This window comes from Salminus brasiliensis, chromosome 4, assembly GCF_030463535.1.
Source record: "Salminus brasiliensis chromosome 4, fSalBra1.hap2, whole genome shotgun sequence".
Classification (NCBI taxonomy): Eukaryota; Metazoa; Chordata; class Actinopteri; order Characiformes; family Bryconidae; genus Salminus; species Salminus brasiliensis.
Genome location: NC_132881.1, coordinates 26,992,216 through 27,017,881, shown reverse-complemented (window position 1 = coordinate 27,017,881; position 25,666 = coordinate 26,992,216). Strand labels below are relative to the sequence as shown.

At 42.4% G+C, this 25,666-nt stretch overlaps 1 protein-coding gene across 5 annotated transcripts in view; it reads right to left on the bottom strand.

The window, feature by feature from the left end:
- Nucleotides 1–2,857: 2,857 nt before the first annotated feature.
- The window catches only part of lingo2b (leucine rich repeat and Ig domain containing 2b), a 38,914-nt gene continuing 16,105 nt past the window's right edge, over nucleotides 2,858–25,666 (bottom strand). Inside the window, exons 2-11 of one of the 5 annotated variants that reach the window (XM_072677788.1) lie at nucleotides 15,331–15,380; nucleotides 14,962–15,233; nucleotides 12,653–12,700; nucleotides 12,478–12,528; nucleotides 12,057–12,217; nucleotides 11,772–11,868; nucleotides 11,163–11,519; nucleotides 10,892–11,036; nucleotides 10,376–10,500; nucleotides 5,852–8,181 (exon numbers count right to left, since the gene is read on the bottom strand). In XM_072677788.1, coding sequence (XP_072533889.1) covers nucleotides 7,855–8,181; nucleotides 10,376–10,500; nucleotides 10,892–11,036; nucleotides 11,163–11,519; nucleotides 11,772–11,868; nucleotides 12,057–12,217; nucleotides 12,478–12,528; nucleotides 12,653–12,700; nucleotides 14,962–15,225 — 1,575 coding nt within the window. In that variant the 5' untranslated portion in view covers nucleotides 15,226–15,233; nucleotides 15,331–15,380 and the 3' untranslated portion in view covers nucleotides 5,852–7,854. Of the gene's footprint in view, nucleotides 5,527–5,851; nucleotides 8,182–10,375; nucleotides 10,501–10,891; nucleotides 11,037–11,162; nucleotides 11,520–11,771; nucleotides 11,869–12,056; nucleotides 12,218–12,477; nucleotides 12,529–12,652; nucleotides 12,701–14,961; nucleotides 15,234–15,330; nucleotides 15,381–25,666 lie in introns of those variants that run through there. The other 4 variants (XM_072677789.1, XM_072677786.1, XM_072677790.1 and 1 more) reach the window with 4 other exon arrangements.

Genomic DNA, 25,666 nt, shown 5'->3' with positions numbered 1-25,666 from the left:
TGGAGGCATTCCAGTTGAAATTTCCTACTTGGAACTCAGAAAATCTGACATCCCTGTTCAAATGGAACACAGCATTACGCTTGTTTATGTGTGATAGCAGCCATAATCCACCCATTTGTGGTAGAGTTCATTCAGTAAAACAATCCAGGGCTACCACAAGCTATAGTCTACAGTTTAATTATCATATAATGCAAATAAGGCTAAATGATCCCTGATTAAAACACTGGGTTAGGGTTAGCCTTTTCAGCAGTAAATAAAAGTAATGCTAGGCTGCCGTCTTCTCTTTCTTCTACTTAGCTAAGAAGTCTTTAGTAATCCACGTCAGTGGCAGAGGAAGCCAGCAGACAGGCTGATGCTAACACTGCATCTTGGCAAGAGGGGCTAAGTGGTGGGCTAGCTGATGTAGATGGTAAAAGAATCACATTATCTCGTTTTTCCTTTGGGGCAGATATGCTCTCACATATTTCGCCACGTGTCTGGCTTCAGCAAAGCAAAAGCATCTGACTAATTAGCATCAGAGCTAATCTTTTGAATAAATTTAACCAAGCAACAGTGGCCTCAGATATGAACGACATTGTAGAAGGATCAATGGGGACTCAGTGATGTATGCATGTGTGTGGGTGGAGGGCATAAAAAAATGTCAATTAATGACACTGAAGTACTCAGAGAACCTGAGCTTAAGCCAAAGCAAGCCTGTGCATTAAAGACCACAGTGAGCGTAGACCACCCCCCCCCCCTCCCTCTTTACCTTGGTATCAAATAAAGGAAGAAAATCACACTCCTTATGCATACGCTTACTCGGGCCTACCACATTAGCTTTTGGGCTTGTTTATCGGTATGAAAAATCGGAATACTAGCATTACACATTAACATTAGACACATTTTCAGGCACTTTTTATTTCTGATATATCAGAAAATTGCAGTATTGAACCATTGCCACACCCCCTAGCAACACTAACTCCCACATAATATCCGGTCAGATCTTCTCCTGTGTTAAGAAACCAGCCAGTGATGAATGAGGTTGAGGATAGCTGACAAACAGTGCGTGACAACAGATGGACTACAGTCTGTACACCTACATAATGACCTATAAGGAAAATGGACCTCATAAAGTGGCCAGTTAGTAGAAGTACAAGGTAGGTGTTTCTAATAACGCAGATGGTGGGTGTGTATCCTCTGAAGTGTTGCCGTAATGCTTTCAGGTTAACATTGAGGGTCACATTTGAGGGTCTGTCTTGTAACCTTGGTGAGTGATGAGCTCGTCACCCTAGATGACACGCACCGAGCCGTGTATCACATGGCTTTATAAATAACCGCTTGATTGCTTCATGCTTCCCTCTCCAGATTGTTCATCAAGCCTTCTCATTAGAGCTATTTGTTAGCTCCCCTCAGACAATCTTGGTCTTTCTGTCTGTCTGTGTGTCTCCCATTGTCAGCAGGCGGTTCCTCGGGTCCAGCTGAAGGCTAAGCTCATGCATCAGTTCATGCCGTGCCGTGTCTCTGAGGGAGACTCATTCACACAGAAAAAGCTACGCCCGCTCGGGCTCTCGCCCTCAACTCATACTGACAGAACGCAGCAAGGTCATGCTGCGGACACTCGAGGCACTACATACTGTTATGCCGACGATGACGCATCCTAGCGATACACCTACACTCACATACAGTACACACAGAGTCACAGCCGTGAAGGGCTAAAATTACTGTGGGCTAAATGAACTGTGCTGGTTGTGAAACTGCTTACGCTTTTCAGCCTTTTCAGTAAATCAATTCTTTGGCCAATTTTCCTCTAATTTTGCACATTATGACTTCTATTTAGAACCACAGTTGGCTTATTGCCTTACTCTGTGCAACTTCTCAAATGACTGACCATCAGTGAGCTTGGAGGAGGACAGGGACCTGTCTGACTTAGCCTGTGTGGTGTAGCATATGCCATATGTACACCGCCTACATCAAAAGGGAGAGAGACCCCTGTCATCCTTTGCTCCAAGGAGAGGTGGGCCAGTTGTACTCACATGGACACCTGGCCAAGGACAGCGTATGGTGCCACCGGGATCTGAAATTAAGCTCACCTCTGCACTGCAGAAGCATGACATTAGCAATGCAGCCATCAGGCCCATTCCATTGGTACACAGGTGTCCTTCTAAAACAGGGGTGGGAGACTTTGGTCCTAGAAAGTTTTCCCATTCAAGCACCTTTGATTCTACTTTAGCGTTAACTGCCAGGTAGAGTAGATGTTTGAAAGCATGGATATCACACCACACTGTGCTGGACTCCCACCCTCCCGTTCCTACCCCTGACCTAGAAGCAATAGCTTACATTTTCTTGATGTGCTGCCGTCATCAGCCAAAGTGTTTTTGTTTTTTTGAGCTCGTCCAGCTCACCCTGATGGCTTGCTCATATCTGCCTCATTTGACTCATTTATTAAAATGAGTTTCTATAGACAGTTCACTGTGTGCTCCCATTCATTTGGCACAGTGTTAAACCAGTCGTGACATTTTCCATGCACAATTTCCATTAGTCATCATCCAGCCCTTCATTAGGGGTCAGTTTCTGACTGCAGGACCACTGCTGGCTGGATCTTTTTTTGGTTCTCAAACATTGAGACACTAAGGTGTGTAAAAATCCCAACAGCACTGCTGTGATGGGCACACCCATTCCTGCCTAACATGCCACTACCTGCCACACTTAGCCTGGTCAGCAATCAACAGTGGTCCAACGGTGGTCTCTTTCCATTAGATAAAGTAAACATGAAATTGGCCTTTATGTTGGGTTGAACCTTAGTCTGAACTTGAATGTTTAATGTGAGATCAGATTATACAATGTAATGTTAAGAACAATCAAGGTCTATGATTCATAGTTTTTTTCTTTGGAAAATATACCAAGATATTTATTATGTAAAAACATTTGAGCAGCATTTGACAGAACATCAAAAAAACAAAACAAAAAAAAACATTTTTCACAGATTTCCACTGAGTCACAAACACAGCCCCCGGTACCCACCATGTCAAATAGACCCTCACATTTTAACATCTTCACGACGAAATGGCAGACGACTCTCTGCTTCCCCTAGAGGCTCTGTTAACTAGAGGATCTCCCAGGAGAGAACAGCGATTCAGAGCGAAAACCAAACACTTCACAACACAGTACTGCTGAGGCTTTTTCCAGTAGATACTTTGCTTGTTGGGGAAGACAACTTGAGTTTTTGCAGCGATTTGAAGGTTATTAATAATGGAACTTAAAATATATGTATATAAATAGACCACTCTTTGTCCCCTCACAAATATGAGCTTTATACAACGACTTGACCTCTGCACATGTCTGCACTGTCCGGATAATGCTGTCCACAGACGAAGCATCGCAGAAGACGCGCAAATACGCTTTTTGGATACGTGATTCTGTTAGGATAGCATGTGTAAACTCTCACAATTGAATACATCCTTTAATACAGGCACACACACATGCCCATGAACTCATATAGTATAGTTCTATACATACACGCATATGCACATTCACGCTGAAGCACACAACTCCAACCAAAATGTTGTGCTGCTCATCTTCCCAACCTCTACTAGCTACAGTATCACTGTCACAAGTCTCTCTCTCTCTCTCTCTCTCTCTCTCTCTCTCTCTCTCATTGACAATCAACAGATCATTGTCATTGATAACTTCCTTCACTTTCTCAGAACTAGCCAGCTCTCAGATCATCTTCATGTTGACCCGTCTGGGGCCGCTTGTCTCCGTCAACTCGCTATTGGCTCCCTTTCTCTTGCGTGGGACATACTGAATGTCTACACTGCCTCTGTGCTTGCCTTTTCCCCTGCTCCAGGCAAACAACAGCAGGAAGCAGAACAGGACTACTCCCAGGAAGCTGAGGCAGCCCATGGCCGTGGAGACCAGGATGGTGGTGAAGTCCAGCACCATGCGGATGGTGTAGCGCTCTGTGCCATTGATCAGCGAGCTGTTGTAATCTGAGTCGAAGAGGAAGCTGCGGTTGGCGTAGAGAGCTCCGTCCCTGATGCCCAGGCTTTTGACAGCCATTGATATGGACAGAGTGGCGTTGCCTGCAGGGTTGGATGCCACACACACATAAATGCCGGTGTCCTGAGGTTCAGCCACCTTGAACTCCAGTGAGCCGTTGACATGGACAACTACCCGGCCTGTGCTCTTGGTGGTAATGTATCGCCTGTGTGGCGTTAGCCAAGAGATAGATGGGCGCGGGGTTCCGTCTGAACTGCAGTACAGCCAGGCTCTCTGGCCCTCCTCGGCCTGGGCTGGGTAAGTGGACATGGAGATAACTTTGGGCTTGGTGCAAACAACATCTTGAAAGAACCGCGGCTTCACTACGTCACTGAAGGCTTTTCCAGCCAGTGATGTGGGGGCACTGCACTGAGGCTCCACCTCGCCGTACAGAAGGGGCGGAGTCCTTTGTAGCAACCAGTGTAGACGGCAGTCGCATACCAAGGGGTTCTGACCAATCAGGAGACTTTGCAAGACCAACGAGGTGGGCAGGACAGCCCGCTCCAGAGTTTTCAGCCGGTTTTGACAGAGGTCGAGCAGGCGCAATGACAGTGCCCCTTGGAATGCTTGAGGCTCCACCCTCTCTAGCTGGGCCTGGCGTACGCGCACCACCTCCAGCCGATCCATTCCACGCAGCCAGCCAGCAGGCAGCACCCTCAGGCGACTGTACGACAGGTTAAGGTGGATCAAGTAGGGCAGGTGGCTCAGCGACGGTGCCACTGACAAGTTGGTGTGAGTGACAAAGAGCGAGCTGAGGTTCAGCCCCTGCAAGGCCGGCCCAGGCACCCCTTCCAGCGCCGGCCAGCGGTCTATCTCCAGGTTGCGCAGGCGTCCCATGCCTTTGAAGGCATGTGGCGGCAGGTCGGCGATGTCCAGCTCCCTCAGGCGCAGGTTGGTCAAGCCATGCAGGTGGGCCAGGGCATGGCCAGGTACAGCACTCAAGTTACAGCGCTGCAGGGTGAGTGAACGCAGGGCTGGCAGGCCGCTAAAGGCCCGCGGTGCGATGAACACCAACTCATTATCGGCCAGTTCCAGCACACGCAGCCGCCGTTGCTCCTCAAAGCCATAGTCCAGCAGTATGACTAGCCGGTTCTGGCTCACGTCCAGCATGGTCAACTCACCCAGGCCAGCCAGGGCCCCCCGGGGCAGCAGGGTCAGCTGGTTGGCACGCAGGCGCAGCATGCGAAGACGGGGCTGCGCCCGGAAGCTGCCAGGTTCTACCGACGACAGCAGGTTGTTACTCAGGTCCAACTCCTCCAGCATAAGCAGGGAGGAGAAGTTCTGTGGAGTGACGATGCGTAGCCGGTTCTTGCTCAGATCCAGCAACCTTGTCTCAATAGGGATACCCTCGGGCACTTGCGCCAGGCGTTTGCGGTGGCACGAGACAGAGCGAGTTGGCACAGAGCACTCACAGCGGGCGGGGCAGGCCCGGGCGGGGCACGGGAACAGGACGAGCGGCAGGAGGGACAACCCCATGGCGCAGGAGAACAAAGAGAACAGCATGACCACCTGCAAAGGAGGAGGGAGGGGGCACGGAGGGAGAAGAACAGAAATGAAGACGTAATTAGGCGCGTCAACACTCTTGACGCAGATGTGTTAAAAACAACACGTAATGTGTTATCTTTGACACATCTGCCCATCCAGTTGAAGATAACACATTCTGTGTTACTTTTAACACAATCAATGTGTTATCTTATTTAACACAGGCAGTGTGATCAGATTGTTAACACAAAGCTATGTTCTAATTATACAGGCTGTGTGAGAAGTAGGCTGGATTCATTTGGCATAGATATACCATAACACCTCAACTCAAAAACCAGACACACTCAGTAAATCCATGTAGACTCGGTTCGGTTTATTACCACTTCATTTGATTCCTAATCAAGATTACATCAAACATTAAGATTCATAATTAATTCATGAATAGTTAAACAAGCCTGTAAACAAGTCTGTTCTACCACACACAAAGTCGTTACGGGAATACTTGAGGGGATTCCTAGAAAAATCGGACTTACACAAAATAAACACTACATGTCCAAATGTTTGTGGACACTATTGCTGACTGCTGACGGCTTGTCTAGTCTCTGTACCGCCAATAGAACAGGACTCTCTGGCACCAACCTAATGGCACCATACCTAATGCCAGACATGGGCTAGAGAGGTATAAAGCCCCCCAACATTGAGCTGTGGAGCAGTGGAACTGTGTTCTCTGGGATGATGGTTGGTGCTCCATCCAGTACTATTGGAATGAGGGAGTTGGGCTGGGGTGAGGTGGGGTGCTGATCATCAAACGTTCTGGCCTCACTAATGCTCCTGTTGCTGAATGCAATCACATCCTCAGAGCAATGCTACAAAATCTAGTAAAAAGTCAACATAAGCAGGATACACTCTTTTTTTAGTACCCTTGATTTTAGAAGAAACAATGAATGGGCCGGTGTCGCAATACTTTTGACCATACAGCTTGTATGAATTATTGCACCAAAAAGACACTCTCCTCTCCAGTGTAAGGTTTAAAGAAAGCACATAAGCAGTTCAGTATTTTTAAACCAAACCCTGGCAGGATGTGTCACATTCATAGAGCTGTGTGTAATACATTTCCAGTCGTTTCACTGAAATCACTAACTAAGTGCTGCATGTTTACAGTGCCAATATCACAGCAGAACACATTAATGATGTGTTTTTTAACTAACAGATTAAATTTCTCAAACGATCCAACCAAATGGAAAATTTAGGATAATTATGTTTGCAGTACATTCACGCATTTCCAAGTAAATATGCTCTTGAGTTGATTAGGCGAATGTCTTAGAAAAATGAATATAATACACACAGGCTTGCCTTCATTTACATTTGAACATCGCACACAAGTGAGTAAATGAAGTTCTGGATCAGGGGCATGTGTAGTTAAATAATGTTTGGGTGATCTATGAGGAGAGCTGCATTAATATACAGCAGTTATTTGTCTAGCTGTAACTACGCTATATTGATGACAAATGGGGCAAATAATATGCTACATCTTTCACTAAGGAAGAGCAACATCTCCAGTGCTAATTCTGCACTATTCACAGAATCTCCAACCAGGAAAGGCAAAAAGGCACCACATCACTGAATACATTTACTTTCTGAGATTCTCTGATTCATGATTGTTCCCACCTACTATAAAATTTCAGAACCCCTGGATTTTGTTGATTTTTAAGTTTTTTATGTGTGAAAATCAGTCAACAAATCCTCTACAGGGAACATTTCTGCATAGTTAGCAATTTCTTTTGGGATGAACTATCTGTCTGTCTATTTGTCTATGTATCTATCTGCAGTTTACTGCAAAAAATCTATTTTTTTTTGCTTAATTTCTACATGTAAAACATTTATATTTTATGTTTTCTTGTCAGCAAATAAATAGATATTGTGCTCTAAAATGCAGAGCAGAATGCTATTTTCACATAAAGAGTTGACAACTTGTCATTTGAACGATGGCCTCCAAACAGATAAGGCTCACCATCCTGTTACCATTTATTTATGTATTTGCCCTAAAGTGAGCATTTTCCTCACAGATTCCTCACACTGTATTGTGCTGTGCACACAGTTAAGACACGAAACCTCCTTAATTCCAAATAAAGGGTGGACAATAGCCTAGTGGTAAGCTAGGTAAACCAGTCATGGGTTTGAAATCCCAAATACTGGATGGGTATATCTGCTTCGTGCCTGTGGGCATAGGACTTAACCTGGCTATGCTGTGCTTCTCCCAGATTGGGCATAGTTAGACAACAAAATGACCCACCTAAAGTTGGGCCGATAAGCGAGACAGGTCCTATTTATTCAGACGATCACTCTCCTCTCTTTTTATAACATTGCGTGAAGCCTTGCAATAAGCTCTACAACTTTGGATCTTTTCCCACCAGAGATAGGCATGTCATAAAGATGCTCAAAGAAGTTAAAGACTGATGTGAGTTGGGCAGGATACAGCAAGTTGCAAACACAATACATTTTAAACAGTTTGTCAATGGCACATGTCAAACTATTGTCTTCAAGTGGAATGGCAACTTTGTTGTTCTCTGCCACAATGATGTACTGAGCTGTAGTACTGGGGTGGCCTAAACACAAGAGGTGAGGTTGCTGATTTTTCGCCGCTCTATCTGGGTCCATGTGTCTGGAACCACTTGTTCCGGGCTGAAAAAAAAACAACAATTCACTTTAAAATACATTTCAGAGATAACATACATCTATAGATCTGAAAATGGCACTTAACCCTTCAAACAGCCTATGGTCCGCCAACAGGCCAGACACGTTATTACAAACCAAAGAATAGCCCTACCAGTTTGTACAAGTCCCTGCAGTTACTGACTAATACACCTTAGTGTGTAATAAGCCTTGCTGGATTAAGGGGTTAAATTATGAGGAGGCGATGAAAGACCTGAGTTTCACTGGAGACAATCAAATCTTAAAGAGAGATGGTGGGAAATGTTATAATTTCATATGAAAATGGAAAACTGTATCTCTTTTTTTGTTCTGGCTCTTTTCCAACAAGTAGTGTCTGATTTTACAGTGTTTGTTATGATTCAGTGGTCTTTCACATTGTTTCACATTTTTCCTCTGAGTTTTGGAACAAATGCCCCACCGAATATGGATGTGTGCGGGGATGTACAAGAGCTGTATTCTACAACTTAATATTGTGGGAAAATCTTGTATTGTATCCTATTATGCTGTTTGACTGATTGATCCCTGAAGTGATCTAGACAGGATGGGGATGTAATGGGAATACATGATAAATCACTGTGCTGATCGTTTATTTATCTCAGTGTTACCGAACTCTACTAAAGCATGAGTAGACTGATAAATCACTGTGCTGATCAGTTATTTATCTCAGTGTTACTGAGCTCTACTAAAGCCTGAGTAGACTGATAAATCACTGTGCTGATCAGTTATTTATCTCAGTGTTGCTGAGTTCTGCTAAAGCCTGAGTAGACTAATAAATCACTGTGCTGATCAGTTATTTATCTTAGTGTTACTGAACTCTACTAAAGCATTAGTAGACTGATAAATCACTGTGCTGATCAGTTATTTATCTCAGTGTTACTGAGCTCTACTAAAGCATGAGTAGACTAATAAATCACTGTGCTGATCAGTTATTTATCTCAGTGTTACTGAGCTCTACTAAATCATGAGTAGACTGATAAATCACTGTGCTGATCAGTTATTTATCTCAGTGTGTTACTGAGCTCTACTAAAGCATTAGTAGACTGATAAATCTCTGTACTGATCAGTTATTTATCTCAGTGTGTTAGTGAGCTCTACTAAAGCATGAGTAGACTGATGAATCAATGTACTGATCAGTTATTTATCTCAGTGTTACTGAGCTCTACTAAAGCATGAGTAGATTGATAAATCTCTTTACTGATCAGTTATTTATCTCAGTGTTACTGAGATCTACTAAAGCATGAGTACACTGATAAATCACTGTACTGATCAGTTATTTATCTCAGTGTTACTGAGTTCTGCTAAAGCCTGAGTAGACTGATAAATCACTGTGCTGATCAGTTATTTATCTCAGAGTTACTGAGCTCTACTAAAGCATGAGTAGACTGATAAATCTCTGTACTGATCAGTTATTTATCTCAGTGTTACTGAGATCTACTAAAGCATTAGTAGACTGATAAATCACTGTGCCGATCAGTTATTTATCTCAGAGTTACTGAGCTCTACTAAAGCATGAGTATACTGATAAATAACTGTGCTGATCAGTTATCTCTTTTGAGACCTAAACAAACTTAACAATGTCTCAGTACTGGACGTATTTGGAGGTGAGCTCACTAAAATAATTGATTGAATACATTTAGAATTGAGCAAAGATGTCATTGACTATAGAATTTCATCAGCTTATTGTCCTGGTTTAAGCTTCAGTATACAGTTCACCAGAAGTCCACCGGTTCACCGGAAAACTGCTGTACACTTTCTCAACATTTTTGTCCTCTACACTACACTGGTGTTCAGTGCATTGTCTTAAAATAAACAGTCTTATTGGAAATTATACAAATATAGAAATGTGCACAGACATTTGTGTACAGTGTGAACACCCTCACTGTACCATATGAAACGAATCATATGATGTGTATTGGTGGCACATGATGATGATTTAATCTTGCAATGTAGGGTTTCCCATCGTGCAGTTCATGCCTGGCTTAAGAGCTCATATCTTATGTGCTGTGTTGTGTTGAGACTGTGTTGTACTCTTATGTAGGATATCTCAGTAATAAACTACGTCCTCCCTTGAAAGTCAGAGTGTAATTGAACTCCACACTCCCTCACACTCAGACACACACACACACACAACTATACACATAACAGACACAAGAAACCTGCCTACCGGCTTAATGTCCAAGATATAAGATATGGCTGATTTCACACTGCATTTAGTCCAGCCTTTGCCTCTCCCAGATGCAGTAGGAGGCAAAAGATATGTGAGCATCTGAAGAGCTCTAAAGCATGGCTCTGTAAAAATAAACACAAAATAAATGGCATTTATGAACTAATCAACCATCTCGTCCTGAGGTTAACTGGGTGTGTTAGAGCAGGGACAGCATTACAGAGTGCAGGGCAGTTGCGCTCCAGGAGCATGACTGAGAACCAATGCTTTATAGCATATCAGGCCCTGCCTTTAGAGTTCAGACGAAAATTGCAGCATATGAGACTTGACAGAGCGTGAGTGGTAGACAGACCTACATAACAGTGATTCCTCTAGTCATTTAACAGCCCTGCTGAATGCAAAGGAAACACACCCCCACATATACAATCTTCATTTATTTGAAAATTCACCACAACATGCACAACAGATTACCACCAAAGTGTTTGCTGTGTCTTATATTAGTGAAATGTAGCCTACCATCACTCTCAGGAGTTGAGGGCAGAAAAGTGGGATTCTCTTTCGTTGTGGCCATCCTCAGTAATTTTGGAACTATAGTTCCTTCCCATTTTTGAAGAAAGAGGTCAGCCTTCCCTGGATACATTTTCTCAAACTCAAAGTCAAGCTGAGAAAAAGGGCAGAATGCAGCAATTACAATTACATAGAACTGCACATAACTGAATACAGCAATCAGTTATTGTGTACTTGGCTTTAGGTAGCCATGATCATGCATGACACAACATGTACTTACTAAATATGGCATGTCTACAAAATGAGGGTATTGCTGAAAAATCTCTTCAATTGTTGGTGAGTTGTTAGCAATCCAGAACCTGCGGCTGTCGTAGGTTTTCTCCATGCCCTGCTTGATGGTTGTGAGGTTCTCCTGAGATGGCTTCATCCTTTTCATTACTGTCATCCACTCCACCATAGTCTCCTCTTCCTCTTCTGCGGGCATTTGTAGTGTGATGGAAACTGGATGGAAAGATGGATCACTGGTCACGGCTCGCTTGCGGCGGTAGCGCCGCTGACTATCGTGAAGGGTCCTCCGTAGATTTCTCAGTTTAATTTCAATGAATCCATTGTGGGAAACTGGGTCGTAGAAGTGCTCCTGAATCAGAGTAAAAGGGGAGCGTCACTGTAATTGTATTGTTTTGCAGCTGCCATTATGAATTATGAAGCTATGAGCAGAATGGGAATTGATGGGAGGCCTCCAAATGACACAGTGACCTTTCCTGCAGATTGGCTGTCCTTCTGATATTTTTAATGAACAGATGCAATAAGCTCACCCAAAAAAATCTTGAGCTATTTAGCTAACTATTTCAATAAATGTCTTGTTGAGTGTAAAATACATACTACTTACAAATCCCTCATTCTCTTCTCCCATCTTAATCTTCAATGATGGGAACAGAGTTATTACACTCTTCGCTAACATCAGCTTTTCCTCATTTGATGGGTAACTGAAAGCAATTTTTTGAAAGCAAAACTGAAGTTTCAGACTGCAAATCACCAAATTATAGGCATAAGTCTGCATTAATAACAGTTTCAATCATCTGAAGCCTGTGAGAACAGTACGATTAAGCATTCCTCAAATGACTAAAGCTGTGAAAATAGATGTAGATATAACTGGGTGAAGGCAACAACTCACAATCCTCTTTGCTCCACCAGGTCACTGACACCAATCTTCACAAGAAGTTTTCTTGATGTCTCAGACAGTGTTCCTGAAGCTTCATAATCAGCCAGTATGCTTGGACCTTTAATCTGAATTAGCGCTCTCAGTCTGTCTGCATTAGCTGGACCTTGACCAAGCTGGGGAAGCAAAATACATAACGCATACATTTATTAAACCTGCAAGAGCCTGTTCTGCTTATGTCAAACTCTATATATTTCCTTTAGAAGCACTGGACCATTGTTTGTTTTGTAGTTTGCCTTAAAATCCTTATTTTCTTTCCAGTGTTAAAAGAGATTTAACTTTATGTTTGACAATTCTGATATAAAAATGTTTCCATTAAACTCTCTAATACCACTTCATGTCACCACTTGTAGATCTTCAGTAATCATAAGCATACCTTCATCAGTTGATTACTCGAACCAGGTACATCATTACTGAGTGGCCTAACCTTTACAAGAAAACAGTGTTTTCACTTGAACAATGTAACCTGCAGTGATTGCCACTACTGTGATGTCCAGCAATCAGCTGTAAAAACATCCACCTTCAAGTTTAGTCTTTAAATACACAAATACCTTTAGTTGATTACTGGGACCAGCTGCTTCTGTGTTCTGTTGTCCAGCCTTAAAAAGAAAATAAAGTCACTACTAAAACAAGAGCAGTTTTAACCACAATGAGAACATTTACTGTACTGCTGTGCTAGGGTGAGTGGGGGGACACTTTGATAAAGAATAAATACATCAGTCCAAAATTTAAATTAGCCCAAGAAATTGATTAGAGCTTCAGCCAGTAGCGCAAACTGTCATGGATGAATATACGTGATTTTACAGTCACATATAAGGAAATTTAAATGAAATGGGACCCATGAAAAAGATGCTACCCAGGTAAAACATGAGTGATAAATGTTCAAAATTTAAAAAATGATTATGAGTACATCATGAGTTTAGAGTAAATCCCTTGATTATCATCATTTTTCTCATTATAGTTGTATTTCTCCCTCCCTGTTTTCACTCACAATAGACTATAGTTTCTAATCCATCAGCTCTATGAGATCCACTTCATTCGCCTCTGCTAAATCACAGAGACGATGATACGTGTGGTAAAATACTCGCTTAATTATTTCCCTTAAGTATTTTGGAACGCTGACCTCCAAAGGAGCTTTTTAAAAATGCTATGAGACAGGAAGCAGTCAATAAGCTCTCTGTAACCTGTTCATTTTACAGCTAGTCTCCTCTGTTACTGGAATCTCTTCTGCCCTCATTAGTCTACGGCAGAGTCAGTTTATGAGGAGCCCGGCCTTATAACAAGCAATGAGTATAAAACGCTACGGAGCACTCCTGAGCGAGTCCTTATTGAACAGGAGAGAACGAGGCTAATCGGCTGAAAATAAAATGTTAATAAAAATGTTTTCTAGTCTTCCAGGAAGGATTTTTTTTTTACGTTGTGAAGTAGAAGAATGTATAACATTACCAAGATCAATGAAAACCCAGCAGCATACATTCCTCTACAGCAAGGCAGACAGATGCTAGCATTCTGGCTACTGAGTGCTGACCTGCTGGTGAGCTGAACCACCCATTGACGGCTGGCAATTGATGGTGATAGGAAGCTCTATAATTGGAGTGTGTTAAAATGTAAGTGCTTAAGCTCCATAATGACCCATTTTTTCTGGACTTGCTTGAAGCACCCTCTAGCGCCTGAACAAAGACATTATCAAGGGGTCATTTTCTCCTCACAAGTTCTCAGAGAGCTAACAAGCAAACAGACTCCTCCAGTAATATTCAGAGAGCAAAGCATCCTGCATTGCAGTTAAACATAAGTCCATGTCAATGCTGGAGCTCGGAATAAATATCATAAAATGGGACTAACAGAATATAGGGCACTGGTTGTCAAACCAGTCCTCAGAGACCCCCAGATGGCCCACATCTTCGCTTAATCCCTATGTTTTACAAGTTGGGTTGTAGCACACATGTAGACCGTCTGAGGCTCCCTAAGGATCAGACTGAGAACCACTGATATGGTAAACCCTATACGGGTGTAGTTGGAAATGAGCATTGTGTTAAGACAGTAGAAATCAGAAGGAAAAAAAAATACAAAGAAAATCGAGAGGCTCCAGCATCACACATTTTTATGATGTTTCATGATGAATGCCATGATGAATGTCATTAATAGAAAAAAAAATAAACATATTATAAGTCCTTTGTTACTAAGCAAATAGCAAGAAGACATTTATTAAAAAATTTATTTAAACAGATTAAACAGGGGGAAGGGGAAACCAACATGCAATAAATAAATAAATAAATAAATAAATAAATAAATAAATAAATAAATAAAGCCAAATTACGCCACTGGCCATAGCCCAATAAAACTATGACTGATTGATCATTAACAGTCATAACACACCACGGGTAGGCTATATTATATTCTTAAGTACATTAACATAATCCAGTTAGAAATGAGCCTACAGTGCCGAAAGAGTTTAGGGTATAAAAAAGGGGGAGCACAGGCCCAAACTAATGTCACTAAAGATGTCTAATGAGGAGCTCACACTCACATAAAAAGTGAAAGGACCAAATAGCCAACCAAGAGCTTGATGTTCTACACAGATGTTATATTTTCTTACATAGTTAGAAGTTTTAATTGTTGCTTCATGGTTTTTCACTAACCGTAAACTAATCTGCTTAAATGACAGAATCAGCATGGCAGTTTTAACACATTATGCCCATATTAGGATTTCCAGGTCTAAAATCGCTGCTTTTGCCCCATGGAGATGAGCTGTTGTGTCCATTTGTACTGATAACGGGGTCACTTATAGGTGCGTTCACCTCTCTGTGACTGCATTCTCCTCACTGAACATAAGAACACATAGGAACTAAGTCATACATACCCACTGCAGTGCTCCACCTGGCTTGACTGAGTTGAACAAAACTTGAAACTTGTCAAAGTTTTGGACATTGTCGTTAAGGTCTGTGTCAATATACTCGTGAAAATCAGCACTGAATTTCAGAATTCTATGATATTCGGCAGTACAAGGCAATAAACGCTTGCAGCCATCGATTATTTCTGCAGCACTGTTGAGATGATGTATCTTCTTGCATATCTCCCTGCCATCTAGAAGTAGTGTCACCAGTATTTTGGGAGTGTCTTCCATTTGAACAGCTGTAAGAAAGCAAATAGACAGCACCGTTTGCTATTAGGTGAATGTAAGCTAATGCTAGCCTCGGCGGTGCATGTGTTCTGCGTAACTTTAGCCTACATTTACACTGATATAGGACAGCTTCCTTTCGTAGGTTATGGATCCAGATCCTAAAATCAGCAACAAAAGAAAAGGTTAATGTTAGATATCATGTGTTAACTGTCTTAACGGTCTTAGAACGGTCTTGGTGGTACTGTGACTTTTATCAATAATTCATTAATCAGTTCTGATCAAAGGAGGATGTCCTGGTTCCTCCCAAGGTTTCATCCTCCAGCTCAGAGGGAGTTTTTCCTTGCCACTATAGCCTTTGGCTTGCTCACGGAGGGGTTAGAGTGGTTTTTGTCTTGTTGATCTCTTGTCCTCTTACTGATTACTTACTGACTAAAGCTGCTATACAAATACATTTGATTTGATTCCCTATACGAGACTTTCTATGAAAATGACTCCAAGCTAACATTAGGTAGCTATGTTTTTAGTTTGTAAGACGCAACATGTCAAGCAATTAGCTTGATTTTCACTGAGAATCTGCAAAACAACGTCATGCATGCTTCATGACAGTGTCGAACTGATATTAGCTAACTGGCTCTTGTTATTGCAACTACCGATCGAAATGGCACTGAGGCAACGATACCTAGCTAGGTTGTATGCAGTTGGGCTGACGTGTGGTAAAGTCATTGACCACAAAAACATCTATGAGATTATACGACATTCAGCTAAAGTTAGTTTAAGCAGGAGCATTGCAGTGTTTTATTTCAATGGAGAAGATGGTAGTAATCCAACCTTAAGTTTTATTAAATATTCTATTAAAAGTTGAAGTACAGTTTCAAGTTAAAGCACAAAAGTATGAACTCACACAAAAGTATGAATCGCTTCTCTTGCTACATTTGTCTTTGATGCAAGGTGTTTTTTTAGGTGTACAAAAATATATATTTACACCTATCACAGGTAAAATGAAGAAAATAATTATTAAATATAGAGACATATTATCTGCCTTTTTGAAATACTGAATAAAAGTCAAAATAAATAAATAATAATAAAAAAAGACTTGAGAGACTTAAAAATCGGGCTTAAGTGTAAAAACACGTTCCCGCCTCTGGCAGGATTATTGATTGGGAAAACGAAGGTCCTCTCAGGGCAGAAGTGTATTCACACTTACTTTGTGATAGATATGGGTCACTGACAAACACCCATCCAAACCACCAAGATCAGATCTGATCAGGAAATCAGTACTGAGCTATAATGCTTGCAATGTGAATAATCGCAGTGACAAGTCGTAACGTATACAGTAATAGCTCACGTGGCCTATACATAGGCTATTAGTTATGAGTCTTCAATTGGTTGCTGATGGGCAGTCCAAAACCAAGGGTAGGCTGGTATCACATGTGACTGTATGAAACTGAAATATTGAACAAATAAAACTCGACATAAAAACAAATCCTCTGTTTTTTTGTGTAATCCATGCTCCAAATGGCCAGATATCTTTAGTAGTATCACCTATCTCAGTCTCACTTTGTTTGCAATCCTGTCTAAACAGATTGCAAGTGATCTGCATTGCTCAAATCACCCACATCACTGCCAATGCTATGCTGCCTGCTGCTGATGCTATGCTAGCACTGCTGACTGGCATTGGCACTGAATAACATCTGGCTGTTAATGGTTAATGGTTAGTAAAAGTAAAATTCTAGGACATAGAACATATGTAGCATTGAATGCTGGGGTTTATAATCGCCAGTCCCCCTCAGTTTTAGTCCTCCTTCTGCCCTTATCACACATGATTCCCCTAAGCTGGGAGGAGAAGGCTAAACCCCGATGATATGCGATGAGAGAAGGCCAACTGCCAGTTCCAGACATGGCCATTTGCAATTGTCTACTTGAATAGAGGCGTGCTCCTGGCCTACTGCCTACCACCCTAATCGAGATTTAAGAGCAAGTTAATGACTTGCCAGTAACACACAAATCATTTAACACATCATTTTAACATGGGAAATATAAAGAAACACCTAAAACACATCACACAAACCAGACATATGCTTTTCTACCCTCTTACACACACACACACACACACACACACACACACACACACACACACACACACACACTCATCCATCACCCTATACGTCCTAACCAAGATATCTCCTGCACTTGACAAAGATGAACCCCTTGCTGTATTGATTGTAACACACACACACACACACACACACACACACACACACAAACACATACATTCACACCCACACAAGCCCTTCTTTCAGGCCAACCTCTTCAACCATGCGATTACCATGGAAACTCCACACTCCCTCGACACTAGTCCTGCTTTGCTGATGGGAGTCAATCCAATAAAAGTGATGCACAGGCATTCCACAGGTCTTGGGGATTCACATCACAAACACACACACACACACACACACAAAAATAGACACACACCTGCATGTGCCCATTTAAAGCTTGCCTCGATGACAGCAGCCCTGTGTGTAGTGTACTTAAGTTGATCAATTCATCATCCAGCACAAAATGAAAGGAAAAGGCTAAGTGGTTTTTCCGCCGGCTCTTCAGATCATGCGGTTGGATCCACTGAAGCTGAAACTACAGGGTCGTTCATTAATGCCATTAAAAATGAATGACTTTCCCCCCATATCAAAAGCCGCACGGCAGGCTCTGAAGCTCCCTGGTGAGGAGCATGGAATCTCTCACCTCTCAGCCTCACCCTCTTGCAGTCTTCACACACATACACGCAGCCTAGCTGTTTCTGAAGGGTGCTATTCACTTGCCTCTCACTCGATTCCTATCTCAGGGGGTAATTCAGGAGGGTAAAAAACACCAGTGCTGCTCTTAATCACCCTCCCTACTTTTATTCTCAGCTAGCCCCAATAACACCTCACAGATTTGGAGTGTTTTCACGTCCTTCTTTAATTATGAGGTGGAAGAAACACGCCTACTGTATGATTGGTTATTTCTTTGATATTTCTTCTCAGCGCAGTCCCAGCGTGAGTCAATTCGGGCATGTCAAAGGAAATTTCAGGTGTGACAGCAAATGTTTAACGCCTCAAATATAGACCTGTTTTGCTGAGTGCTGCATTCGCTTGGAGGACTCGAGCAGCATTATGCTCGCTTTATTGCTTCTGAATGGCCATAAAGAGGAATGGCAGACCTCAGTGATCATAACAGTGATTAAAGAATGAGGCACTTATCTGTGAGTGAGTGCAATCCAGCGCCATTGTGTGAGGCTGCAAAAATCTATGAGGAGGATCTAGAGCTGAAATACAGACCAACACAGTAGGCTGAAGCATAGCACAGCATACAGTAGCAATTTGGCAATATTAGAATAATTTATCAGCGTTGCGGCCTTGAATAGTGCTGAATGTATTGTAGGCTCTGCTCCCTGTGCGCTCTGCACTCTTTAATCAGTGACAAATGGTGTAATATACACTTTATTATACACTTAGGCAAAGTCAAATGTAAAGATTTATTTTGAATCAATCTTTTTTAGTCAAGTACATTTTCACTTTTTTAGGACTTTTATTTTGCCTTTGAGTGCTCGCCTAAAGGCGATATATATATATATATATATATATATATATATATATATATGTGTGTGTGTGTGTGTGTGTGTGTGTGTAATACTTCACTGGCCCAGGGCTGTTAAGTTGTGGAAATCTTTGGAATCAACTCTGGAGAACTGTTTAAATGGTTATTTGAGGTTTCATGGTTATGGTTTCATTACCTTTACTGGAGAACCTGTAAAGGATGCCTTTTATTGTGTAGGGAAGGAAATCTGTCCAAATAAAAATGATAGTAAAAGTACAGTATTTACTAAAGACGTGCATTTCCTGAAGAAAACACTGTGGTTGCACAGTATAAGTGGTTCCCACGTCTAAGCAGTTGCTAGGATGTCGCCATACAGTTGCTACTATGTTGCTATGTGGATGCTATGGTATTTCAAGTGATCTCTAAGGTATTTTAATTGGTTGCTAAAGTGCTTCAAATGTTTGCCAAGGTGACATATGGTGGTTGCTAAGGCTTTGCTAGGTTGGTGCAGTGTTATTGCTGAGGTGTTCCTTGGAGGTTTCTAGGGTGGATGCCATGGTACTTCAGGTGGCTGCTAAAGTATTTTGGTGTCCTGGCACCGAAGTGGTGGAACAAACTTCTCCTGGGTGTCTGAACGGCAGAATCGCTCGACCCATCTCTTCCAAAAGTACTTGGGTAAAGTGTAGTGTCGAGTATTGTGGCGTCTTTCCTGACTTTGGTTTTTAGTAGCGTCTAACATTAGAGGTATCTTTTGGATGCTAAGGTGCCGCAGATGGTTGCCAAGGTGTTTGAGGTAATTGCTGTGGAGGTTAGCAATGGCATGGTTGGGTGTTACTAGTGCATTTATATCATTGTGACATCAGAACAGTGCACAAACTTTTGCACCTTGTTCATTCTTATAGGAAGACAATCTGTACCAAATCCTCTGCCAAGTGGAAAGCATGTGTCTGACCTATAAACCGTTTACACAAGTAGAAATCAGACAATCAGAACCAACCAAACAGTCTGGAATTGAAACCCAATCTTGAGCTGATATCCCAAAAATTACGGAACGAATTAGCTGGCAACAATAGGAATGAAAAAAGAAGACGATTATAAATGGCATAACAATATAGCTGAGCTTTTCTTCGCAAGGCACAATCCTGAGCAAAGCGAATGAGCTCCCCAGGAAAATTAGACGCATTCATCATTTCTTCTCTATTACTTGATAATGCGTCAACTATTCCTTAAAAACCTGCTTCAGTCCCGTCAGGAATAAGGATTTCACCAGTCTCCTGAGAGCCTGTCCATTTCAGCCCACTCCTCCACTAATGTGCTCCCAGGTAGTGGAAGAGTGGGCTAAAATGAACAGGGACTCTCTCAAGAGACTGGCGTAATCCTTATACTTGACAAGACGGGCGCCAGTTTTTAGGGCAAGGGGAAGAATTCTGAAAAGAAATGATGCATGCGACTCATTTTTTGTCCAGTGAGCAACATTTAGTATTGTGTTTGATGACAAGCGTTCCTGACATACTAACTTGATGTGACACTCGTAACTTCAGGGACACAAGCTGTCAGTTTAGTTAATGACTAGTTTGACCTTAGCTAAGCAATGTGAAGAGCTAACGCTAGCTAAATGAACTTTGCTGACAGATAGGGTGTCACTAAACTGTACCTGATTCTTCTCTGTTGACTCCTTCGGGTGGGTAAATGTCTAGGCTAATTATTCAGTTGGTAATTATGACTTTTGAGTGCCTACTGGGAAAAAAAGAAAAGTCAGCTTAATGGTACACTCTTTAAAAAAGGGATTCTTCAAGAGTTCAAGAGTAATGGCAATGATTCTATATAGAATCACAACACCTCAAAAAACATTTGAATACTGGAACACTTCACACATCTGTTCTTGAGTTAACTCCACCTTGGAGTTTACCCAACTCAATGTCTCAGCCAGTGTCTTAGTTTAAACATTTGCTGAACTGTATCTCAGCTATGTAGCATTTTTGAATGCACTCAGTTTTTCCACTAGCTAGAACTCCTTCTATCACACAGTGCCATAAGGCATTTCTACCTTTTGCGTTCCCAGTGTGGATACCAGAGCTGACTAGAGCTCAACCTCACAATCTGTTGATGATGGAGTGAATGCTCCACCTGTGTCACTGCAGTGCTGAGAATGACCCACCACCCAAATAATAGCTGCTCTGTGGTGGTCCTTTCTATTTGAATGGAACACCATGGCAGTCAGAGGTCTCTAGGCACTTGCTCCTCTGGCCTGGTCAGTAGTCCATTCTTGTGTGCATACACCTAATATGTAAGTTATGTAGTTATGAGAGTGGGGAACTAAAGGGTGGGCCACATCCAGTCTTACCTACAGATGCAAGTAAAGGGCTAAGTAGCTTTACTGACTAAAAACCCTTGCTTATCCAATGAATAAGTAAAGTGTGGGCTATGTGTGCAGTTCCTTCGGTACAGGGCACGCTGCGCATTAACCTAGTATGGGCAGTGGAGCCCTGCGCTCCATTTAAAATGGGCCTACAATGGAAAGCTGTCCAGACAACTAGCACGGACTGCGGAGGCTGTTCCACATCTTTAATCTTTAGAGTAGAGAATGTGCTCCGACATGAACTTGGCCGGCTCTCTGGGTCGCTCCATTCGACAACTCGGAGCGATTAGTAAGCGCAGTAGTGGGCTTTCCTTTCAAATCAATATCAGCGGATGCCACGGCATTTGTCACCGTATCGGCTTCTGAGGGAGAGTGAGATTGGCCTTGTGTATGTGTGTGTGAGAGACGGCGAGAGAATATCATTGGTGAGGCTTTACACAGTTCAGCTTCGCCTGCTGTGTGTCTAAAACCTGCCTGCCAGTGTCTGTGTCAGAATGAAGACTGAGAGAGCATGTCTGAAGTAGGAGGGGGGCTGAGATAGGGGGGCTTTGCTTCGTTAGAAAGAGCAGCCCCGCACACCGGAGGAGTTTATTAAGTTTTAATGAGTTAATAATTCAATTCAATCCACTGGAAGCTTAAGGCCGCTCTGACGACAGTAGCCTCAGCTGGAGAGCGAATGAGCAGTGATGTAATTCAGCTCAAGTCGACTGGATCAAGAAGAGGCGTTTTAGACGCTGAAGGTGATCAATAAATCATCATACATGGCACGCTCATACAGAGCTGAGATCAGCTCCATTATATCAAGAATACCTAGGTCCTCTCTCGTTTTATCTCTCTCATACACACACCGAAATCCATTTTCACATATTCCAGGGCTCCTACTATCTCCCATACTCCTCTATCAATAGCTCTTGTCAAATACTGACAGAAGCGTCAATCTAAAGCTCCTCTCAGGCTCCCGGCTGGAGCTTTAGAAAGTAAATTTTAGGGCTTCCTTCATCTTACTGGACGTTCCTTAAGACACGACTGGTGGTTTAATATACACCTAAAAATTTTTAGGCCAAGCACATTTACAGAACAGTGTAAAGTTCAGAGGCTGCGCTTCCTTTATTTGACATCCATTCTTCATTTTTCAGGAGATATTTTCAATAAGACACTTCACCTACATAAGGAAAGGCAAAATAACCAGTTTGCAAACCCTGGTGGGCCACCAATTTTACCCGCTAATTTTACCCTATAGCATTCTTTCCCTTCAGATGTCGACATGTCTCAGATTGTCAATAAATGTACTACATCTGTCCATGAGGAGGAAGTCTACAGCTCTCCATGCGGGGAAAGCTCAAGCATGATTTGTATTTACGGCAGTGGTGCAAAAGTGGATTACACTCTCCAACTGTAGGGAGAGCCCAGGAGCAAAAAATAATGAATTCTTACATAATTTTGCTTTAACAGCTGTTAATACAATTGCTGTACAGATGGGGGCGGCTCTGAGTGGTTTAGCAGACTGTGGTACCGCCACTATTACTTGTGGACCACTGGTTTAAATCCTGGGTCATGTTGCCTGCCATCAGCAGCCAGAGCCTGAAAGAGCACAATTGGCCTTGCTCTCCTCAGGGGGGTAGATGTCTCTCTCTCTCTCTCTCCTTCAGTGTGATGCTGGCCAGTTCGGGTGTCTGCTAGCTGATGCCGGAGCTTTGGTTGCCTGGTGTCGTTGCATCGGTAGCAGTAGGAAATACTTGTGTCAGCCCTCACCCTCCCAGTGTCGGGAGCATTACATGTGATGGGGAGAATACTAACGAGGGGTTTGGGTAAAAATCCAAAGCTGGGGAGAATAACTGGGTATACAAAAAGTGGACTGGTATTTACTTTACATATTATCGTCATATATTAGTATTAACATATTACAACTTAAAATTCTTTATTAAATCATTAATTAATAACAAGAATCCAATATATATTATTAGCCTAACAAGCAGAGGCAAGCATAAAACACATGCGTACCAATCAATAGATAAAGGTGTAGTACTAGTTATATGCGTTTGAACGTAGCACACAGCATTGTGTGCATTAGCTATTCCAGTACTCCCACTATCTCTCTTAAGATCTCTCCTAGAGACACGTCGAACACTGACTGAAGCGTCAGTCTAAAGTATCTCTGTGCTCCATGCTGAAGCTTTAGAAGGTAAATTGGAGGGTTTTCTTCATCTCGCTGTAGATGGGTGTTCAGATATCCCCACCTCTGCCTCTACCTCCGCTCTATCTCTGCGTTTATCTCTCTCTGTGACACAGTCTCGCTTACTAAGAGCCGGATTTTTTGAAGCTTGTGGTTTTTCTTACTTTGTCTAATTTTAGTTGATCTAATTTTAGGCTCATCCATTTTTCATTGAGTGAAACCACCACAGTCACTGAGAGCCAAACACCCATCTCCCACAGGGTGTATGTGCGCGCATGGGTCGCTATGTGTGTGTACTTGTGCCTTTGTGTGCATGTTAGCAAGGAGCAGAGAAAGTAGGAACGAAGAGTGTGAGAGTTGAAAGTGTGCATATACATTAATAACGTATGCCGCATGTGTGTGTGTGTGTTCTGAGTATGCGTGCGTGACGGGTACACACACGCAGGCGTGACCTCGATCCTGCCGGGTCTTTGTACATCATGTTTAATTCAGAGATACATCCTGAACTACATTTGGTGATCATTTGGTACAGACGTCTCCGAGTTGCGCTGGCACGCTCGAGCCCCGTGTGCTCAGGCTGTAATGCTTTCTGACAGGCTGCTGTAGGATCTCTATGGGGGCCTGATCCAGCCCACTGGAGCGCTATTGACTCTGGCTATTGATCTCTGTGTTATTACACATTCACTTCCTCGTGTGTCCCTCACCACACACGCACACACACACACGTACACACACCAGACAGAAACCCTGTAGTGCTGCGTACCTATGGCAACCATCCACCTGTCAGTCAAGCCCTCTGTCTCTGTATGTTTCATACATCCCCAGAGATCAGGTGAGCTGCTCTGTGAATGGTCTAATAATATGACGGTGTGTTCTCTGTGAGGTTATTGAGAGCTTTAGCAATCCTGCATGTGTGTGGGTGTCGGCTATTTGGGCCTTCGTTTCCAGAAAACGAGTGTGTCTGCTCTAATGACTAAGTCTCCTGAGAGAAAGGAATAGAGAGAAAGGTTTTCAGGTGTATATATAATATACGTATACGTATACGTATATTATTGTATATATATATATATATATATATATATATATATATATATATATATATATATAAATATATATAAATATACGATAATAAGAATAAAAAAAATGTGAGCCAAATGTGGGATATGAATATATGTACGCTGTATGTATGTAGGTAGGAAGATAGATGAACAGACAGATAGCTAATGAGACCAGCAGTCACATCTGCCAGACAGCAGTTAGCTAGATATTCAGTCTTTCTCACAGCGTGTGATAATGGACTTGGTAGAAGTTGATAGAAGTCTGTAACAATTTAATGGGCTTCTGTGGGGAATCTGGGCTCTGCTGCTAATGCCTTAATTGAGGATGCTGCTTGTTCAGCCTGTCAGCATCTGCTCCTCATATCACAAGGATTAAAAAAAACACACACACACTGTTGCACACTGACATAAAGTCCAGAAAGCATGTATATACACATGCATCAGTTTGCACAGAAGGTACTTAAATCCCTAGTCAGGATCATTTGATGCATTTTTTTGAGCAGCCTAACAATGCGTTTTTGGCTTCTGGAAGTTGCTGTGGGCTCGGCGGCACTTCTCACATTTGTCATTACGGATTAGTAACTGCAAAGTCACCATCGCTGCCTTACTCATTCCCAACCTCTTTCTGACGTGTTCATTACTAATCCAGCAGCTGAGTTCCATTTGCTGGCCTGCTTTATATTGATGAATGTAGGTTGGCTGTGTTGACTTTGATTATTTTCCAATGTAATTTAAACCAAAAGCACATCTTTGGGCTTTAATGAGTCCACCACTCATCATCCATTAGTCTGAGTAAATGCTGTCAGCCTAAGCTAACAAATTCTGAACCAGGTGGAATATTTTTACCAAGTGGAATTTATTTTTATATGAATAATATAAAAGGCAGGACAATATGCACTCACTGAGCACTTTAGTAGGAGATCCTTCTCATTCTAATGGTGGTGTAATGGTATGGGGAATGATTGCTGGGCACACTTAATACTGGGCCTGTTAATACAAGTCAGTCATCGCTCAAATGCCACAGTCTATTTGGGCACTGTTCCTATATGTGTGCATCCCTTCATGGCCACAGTTTACCCATCTTCCAACGGCTACTTCCAGCACGTGTCACAAAGTAGAAGTATCTGTCTGTATATAATGTCTGTTTACACCTGACGTTAACCTGCGCTTCTGGCCATCAGATAACATTCGGATTTGTCCGCATGAAAAGCTAAGTGTAAACACCCCCAAGACGCGCTGTGATCGGATTACAATCGGATCACTCAAACCACGGGTGGTCAG